This window comes from Otolemur garnettii, unplaced genomic scaffold (genome assembly GCF_000181295.1).
Source record: "Otolemur garnettii isolate 467f Iridium unplaced genomic scaffold, OtoGar3 scaffold00089, whole genome shotgun sequence".
Lineage (NCBI taxonomy): Eukaryota > Metazoa > Chordata > Mammalia > Primates > Galagidae > Otolemur > Otolemur garnettii.
The window spans coordinates 4,053,327-4,060,766 of record NW_003852484.1 but is presented as its reverse complement, the minus strand read 5'-3'; the positions used below and the strand labels follow the sequence as shown (position 1 = coordinate 4,060,766).

General features: G+C 32.8%; 1 protein-coding gene across 1 annotated transcript in view; it reads right to left on the bottom strand.

Moving 5' to 3' along the window:
• The window catches only part of IQCB1 (IQ motif containing B1), a 48,884-nt gene that overhangs the window by 29,151 nt on the left and 12,293 nt on the right, over nucleotides 1-7,440 (bottom strand). Inside the window, 1 exon segment of the mRNA XM_012808405.2 lies at nucleotides 2,040-2,133. Coding sequence (XP_012663859.1) covers nucleotides 2,040-2,133 — 94 coding nt within the window.

Below are 7,440 nucleotides of genomic sequence, written 5' to 3'. Positions count from 1 at the left end.
AAAAAAAAAAAAAGAATCTACTGTTCTCTTTCTTTAAAATGAAAATAAAATTACATATCCTAAATCTGAAACTCTTTTCTAGGAATAAATTTCAGTGAGAAAAACACAAATTTCCTGCAAAGAAGAGAGAATATAAGGAAATAGAAATGGCACAGACTCTATAATCTGTTGCATATTTCCTTAAAAGAATTTAACTTTGTTATATAATGTCTTAAATAATGATGAAAACATTTAACTCCAAAAAATTATTTTTATTGGTTTATAACTATTAGGCTTTGAACAGTTATGAAGACTTAGTATTAGATACTTATGTGAGTTGCTTAACCTCCAGAACCAGTATTTTTCATTTGTAAAATAGAAATAATATTTCTAATATGGGCTAATGTATAATGTTGTAGACCAGGGAACATTTCCAGTAAATGTCAGTTTCTATTTCCTGCTCCAATAACTGATTAACATTTTAATTAAACTGAGATTAGTAGACTGGCAACCTGGTTCTAAGAACAGTACCCAAACTTCTACAAACCAACTTTATTCTTTTTCCCTTTTTATGTGCAAAGAAAACAGACTTGACTTCTTTCCCATATTAACTCCTTTTCTTCACTTCTATTTACATAGTTCAATATTCCATTAGATCAATTTATAAAAAGGTTTAACAACTTAGAAAAACAATCCTACTACTATTAAATATTTCTATGGGTTTTTATTTCCTATTACATTAGCATCAAAAAAACTCTTCTCTATAGCTAAAGTGTATTTTCCATTTTTCTACTTTAAAATGTTTAATAATCCTTCAATTATTTTTGAATTCATTGAAATCATGACATGTAGTATATTCATAAATTTATCTTGTTTCCTACATTGAAAAATTTATGCTAAAATAATTTATTAAATAGTCATTCTATTTTATTTTTCAGATTGTTTGTCTTATAATACATTATCATATAACTTGTGTTCGAAGCCTCTTCTGTTTTTCAACTGTAGTCAGGTAACTACCTGGTAAAGTGGTACCTTATTGCTACCATTCCTCCAAACAAAAACTGACACTTTGCCTATCAATCTATTGATTATTTAAAGTTTTTACTATGGAAATTTTAAATCTCCATAAGAGCAGAATGTGAGGGCCAGTAATGGTGTTTTTTAAAAACAATTCTTATGGAACTATATTTAAAGTATATGCAAGTGTAATTCTGAAGGAAAAAAATAAAATTAAAAATATATCTCAGCCCAAGTATTATCATTAAAGATTATTTTCTGTCTTAGGAAAACAAAATTACTATTATTATTTTTTTTGTAGAGACAGAGTCTCACTTTATTGCCCTCAGTAGAGTGCTATGGCATCACACAGCTCACAGCAACCTCCAACTCCTGGGCTTAGGATTCTCTTGCGTCAGCCTCCCAAGTAGTTGGGGCTACAGGCACTCGCCACAAGGCCTGGCTATGTTTTTGTTGCAGTTTGGCCTGGGCTGGGTTTGAACCCGCCACCCTTGGTATATGGGCCCAGCGCCCTACCCACTGAACCACAGGCGCCGCCCAGGAAAACAAAATTAACACATCTTTATATTTCTCAATGGAAACAAAGGCATCCTAAAAAATAACTAAAGTTCACTAAAAAGTCACATAAAAGGTTACTCTTACCAGGATAGTTAGGCTATGAGTTAAATCAGTTATTCTGCAAAAAGGAATTTCTTTTACAGTAGGTATAAAACACTTATAGTAACTTATTAAATAATTATTTTTCCTAGACTAAACTATTCAGATTATCAGTAATCTTCCTCTTGGATTTCCTAAATAGAAAAAGCTAAGAAGAAAGTTATATTTTAGCAATATTCTCAATATAATATTCATATTATCCATGTTGGCTACTAGAACATCAAAATAGGCTTTTTTTAATTGCATAGTTATTTCAACAATGGTTTCATTTCACTGTTTCTCTGTATAGGTAATAAGATATTTATTTTTAGGAAAAAAAAATCCATCAAACTGTTAGCAGTTGACTCTACAACGGCTATCAATTACATTAAAGTCTTTTCTCTTACCATTCTGTATTAGTTGAACATGGCCGCCCAATAGCCAGAAGAGAGAATCAGTCACAATTTGGAAGAAGTGTAGCAATTCATCTTTTTCTTCAGCCTTAACATAAAAGATAAACCCAATTTATTTTTTGGTAATCAGTTTAATTAAAAAAAAATACTTTTCTCTGCAGAGTTAAATAACCTGGTTATTGGATCTAACTTAGATATTTATGAGTTACATGATCTTGTCACTTTTAGTTTTTTAATTTGTTAATCTTATGGTTACAGAATAGTAATACCCACTCTACTTACGAGAAAAGATTATCCAAATAAAACAGTATAAATCATAAAAGAACTATAAGTTGTTACACTAGAATTTCTCAATACTTGCTATACATTAGAATCATGAACTTTTAAAATACACTCAAGCATAAGCTTACTGCAAATATAGTAAGTCTTACTTTCTGAGGGTAAAGTCTGGACATCTATAATTGCACAAAGGTAGGTGGGTAATTTGCTTATAGAGATAGGTTTGAAAATTGCTACAACGTGCAAATGTAGATGTCAGCATGTAAGGCATTATTAATAGTAAATTTCAATTCTGGTATCTACTCTATGACTCTGAAAGGGCAGAGATCATGTTATTTAGCTCCTTCCTAAAATATGAGGATAGTTCTGACACATACTAAAAGGTTCAATCACTATTTATTCAATAAATAAATAATTTCTTTTCTGATTCTTCCTTTCTGGAAAGTAGTATAAGAAATAATTCTATTTTATTTATTTACTTATTTATTTATTTATTTTTTGAGACAGAGTCTCACTATGTCCTTCTCTCAATAGAGGGCCGTAATGTCACAGCTCACAGCAACCTAAACTCTTGGGCCTAAGTGATTCTCTTGCCTCAGCCTCCCAAGTAGCTGGGACTACAGGTGCCCATCACAACTCCCAGCTATTTTTTTGTTGCAGTTGTCATTGTTGTTTAGGTGGCCCAGGCCAGGTTCAAACCTGCCAGCCTCGATGTATGTGGCCAGTGCCCTACCCACTGAACTACAGGCGCTGCCAAGAAATTATTCTAGATTAGAGTATCACAGTGGAGATTAAGAAGGATTCCATTCATTATTTTTTCATGTACTGTCTATGTAACTTTAGTGGACAGCTATATAAAGAACACTAATCTTACTATGTCTTACATATTTATACTGTAGCACAAAAGTAATCATGAGATTAGCAAAAATATTATGATTGCCATGATTATTCTTTGTAATAATGAAAACACATTCTTCCTAATATTCTAGCACAGGTTAGCTAGTTAGTAAACAGACTTGTGCTGACTTAAATATAGTCACAAAAGACCAGGCTTAGTAGCTCACACCTATAATTCTGGCACTCTCGGAGGATGAGGCAGGAGGACCAATTGAGCACAGGAGTTCAAGACCAGCCTGAGCAAGAGTGAGACCCAATTTCTACCAAAAATAGACAAATTAGCTGGGCACTGTAGTGGGTGCCTATAGTCCCATATACTTGGGAGGCTTGAGAAAGATTGCTTGAGCCCAGGAGTTTGAGGTTGCTGTGAGCTAAGCTGATATCATGGTAGCCTAGCCTGGGCAACAGAGTAAAACCCTGTCTCTATAAAAAAATAGAAAAGTTAGCCAAGCATGGTGGTGTGCACCTGTAGTCCCAGTTACTTGGCAGAATGATTACAGGAGAATCACTAGAGCCCAGAGTTCAAGGTTGCACTAAGCTCTGTTGATGTTACTCCAACTCTAGCCTGGGTAATAGAGTGAGATCCTATCTCAAAATATATATATATAAAACCCCAGGAAAATATTATTAAAAGAATTTAAGAACTATATAAACAAAAAGAATTGAATAAGTATAGTTACAATAAAAAGAAACTATATTATATATTAGAACATGTTAATATATAATTACATTAATTTATATATTAATATATAAAACTAGATACATAATATCCTAAGTACCTAAGACAGCTGATCTCAACCTGTGGGTCACAACCCCTTTTTAACAATGAAAATACATTATGGCATTAGGAAGGTTGAGAACCACTGATCTAAGAGAATCTAGTAATTCATAATTTAATAGCTTATGCTCAATTATATACTTATTATCATAGTAATTAATAATGATCATTACACTTTTCTAATTTATTTAGTCTTTTAAGGGAAAGATCATAACTGAAGGGAATATCATGTAAATTTTCAATTATTATTTACTTATGAGTAATCTAAATGTATAGATCGGTGCTATCCAAAAAAAATAATGCAAGCCATCTAGATAATTTAAATTTTTCTAGTAAGAACATTTTTAAAAAGTAAAAAGAGACAGATGAAACAAGTAACAATATATTTTATACCAGCATTTCAGCATGAAATAAATGTAAAATATGTTTTTAATATGAGGTTTTTGAAACCTGGTGGGTATTTTACACTTACAGCATATTTAATTTGGATGCTAAATTTTCATTATAAATACTTGATGTATATTTAGATTTCACAAAATTTATAGTTGAGAAATTAGATTCACATACTCAAGTCTTCCAAACATACTTAAAAATTTCCTAATAACTGAATGGATCATCAATTTTTAAACTTAAAATAATTAAAATAAAATATTCAATTCCTCAGTTACAAAGATATATTTCAGGTGCTCAATTGCTACACAGCATTAATGGCTACTAAACTGTACTATGTATGGATAGACAATGAAGCTATAAACTAAATGTCACTACATATTTAAATTGCAGGTAGAACACCTAGCAAATTTATCTCTTTAAGACAACAAATATTATATGAAAATACTGCACTTTTATCAATCTAGTATGTTAAACCATAACTTCTCAATTTGCCCAAATGAATTACATCTATCTCATATATCTCTAAGGCTCTGAACATGGCCTTGGATAGTATCTCTATACTATATCCCTAAGAAAGCTCATACTCTATCACTCTCCTCTTCAAAGTTTTAACCAGCACTCATATTAGAGAGCTTTCTAACCTATAGCCATAGTCCTGTACTCTTGATCAGATTTCAGTTCTGTTTCAGACTTAGACATTACCACTTCTAAATTCAACTAAATTCAAAGAGATAACATCATATCATTTTTCCTACTCAGTATCTGCCTTTGGCTTACCACTTCTATTAAACATCTATAAGGACTTGAAACGTTAGAGTCAGCTTAGACCCACCATAAGCTGTTATGGCTGTTACACCATATAAAATGGCTGTATCTATATAAATGCAGTGACTTATATGTTTATATTCTTTCAATTTTTTTCCTTCATAATGTCATTTGACTCTTTTTTCCAAAGTTGTATTTGAGTCACAACCCTTATCACCTCAGTTCTGGCTTACAACAATAATCTGAAATAGCTTCTACTCTTAGTATCTTAAAAGCCTCTCTATCTTTGGTAGAATCAAGTTAAAACTCTTCTCTGAAATCTTCTGCCCTTCACAATCTTTCTCAACTTTATTTTTCTATCTTTTTAGATGAGAATACTATATTTAAGTCTGATAAGCATCTGTATCAGAATTCAAGTATTTCTTTTTCCTGACTTATCCATTTACCCCGCCTATAATTCCCTCATATTTCCAAATGTCATGATTCTTTGGAGTCAGACCAATTACTATTAGCTCTATAAAGCTTTACTAATCACTCCTGTTCACACTGGTTGTTTCCTCTTTTCCCCCACCCTTTTTATTCTGCTCTTTGTCTCCTTTATAGGACTAATTTTACTATTAGTTATGGGCCAGATAATATTTTAAGCATTGCAACCTCCAGCAACTACTGAACTTTACTGCTACCAAGTGAAAGTAGCCGTGAACAATACAAAAAAAAATGGTTGTGGCTATGTTCCAGTATAACTTAATTTACAAAAACTGACTGGATTTAGCCCATAGGCCATATTTAATTGACCCATACTTTTGCTGACCAAAATTATAAACTCTGAAGGATGTTTTTGGAAGAGTTTAACATTTAAATTTTTAGACTAAATAAAGCAGATTGCTCTCTCTTATGTGATAGGCTTCATCCTATCAGTTACAGGCTTGAACAGAACAAAAAAGTTAACCCTTTCTCAAATAAAAGGAAATTCCTCTTTCTTGATTTTCTTCAAGCTGGGATATTGGTTTCTTCCCTGACTTCAGACTCAAGCTAAACATTGGTTTTTTTCTGGGTCTCAAGCCTAGGTGGCCTTTACATTGGCACTATGCACTAAGAAAACCAGGCCTGGTTTTCAGTCTTTAAACACAGACTACACCATTGGCTTTCCTCAGTTGCCAGCTTTCCAAGTGCAAATCATGGGACTTGTTAGCCTCCATAATTGTCAATTCCTTATAATCACTCACTCAATCTCTCTCTCTCTCTTTATAATCTCCTATTGGTTCTGTTTTTCTGGAGAACACTAATACTTCTGTTTTTTTCCGGTGTGTGTGCATTTAACATAGGGAAAGGAATTCAAATAAAAACTTGTAGTCTAACCAGGCTGAGGTGTCAGAAGTTTCAGGCTGCCAGATAACAGCTTGGAAAGAAGTAAGCCACAAAGCAGGGAGCTCCAAAATCTATATACAAATTTCTATTTAACTACAGACTCCCATACAGTATATATGTGGAAAGAAGTTCCAAGGAGCCTAGGGGAATCTATAGTTGGAAGGCTGAAAGAAATCAACAGCAATTTTATCATCTGCCTAGTGTTGGTCATACAAAGTTTGGAGTCCAAGTTCTTATAACTTGAAGGTCTGGATTAACATCTTGAGTTTTCAATTTAACAAAAGGACTATACCTTCAAAGAGTAAGGATTATGAACTAGGACAAAGAGTAATACTCTACAGCAAAACAAAGATTTGTAAGTAAATCTACCCTGAGAAAGGCTAAAGCCAAGCTCCTACAGTATCAATTGATCTGCCAGAATTTAACTGTTTTCAACAGTCTCCAGAGGATGGTAAGACAGTTCCTCTGTTTCTATAATGTATCATTCACAGTGTCTACCCCAAACGAACAAAAAATAATAGATATGTAAAGAATCAGAAACATCTGACTCAGTGTTAAGAGAAAGAAATTAATAGAAACAGACTCTCAAATGATCCAGGTATTGGATTTATAGATAAGAACTTCGAAGTAACTATAATAAGTATAAAGAATCCACAGGAAAAGATGGTATGAGAAGTGAAAAAATAGAGAATTTTAGCAGAGTTAAGACAGGCAAATAGAAATACAGGTGGACATAAAAAGTCTGTGTACAATTTAAAATAGTTAAACATAGTAAACTGCACACGAATTTTATGTCGACCCGGTAGAACTAAAGAAAAAAAGAGTAAGCCTGTGGCTCAAGTGGCTAAGGTGCCAGCCACATACACCTAAGGTGGTGGGTTCGAATCCAGCCCGGCCAGCCAAAAACAACAATGA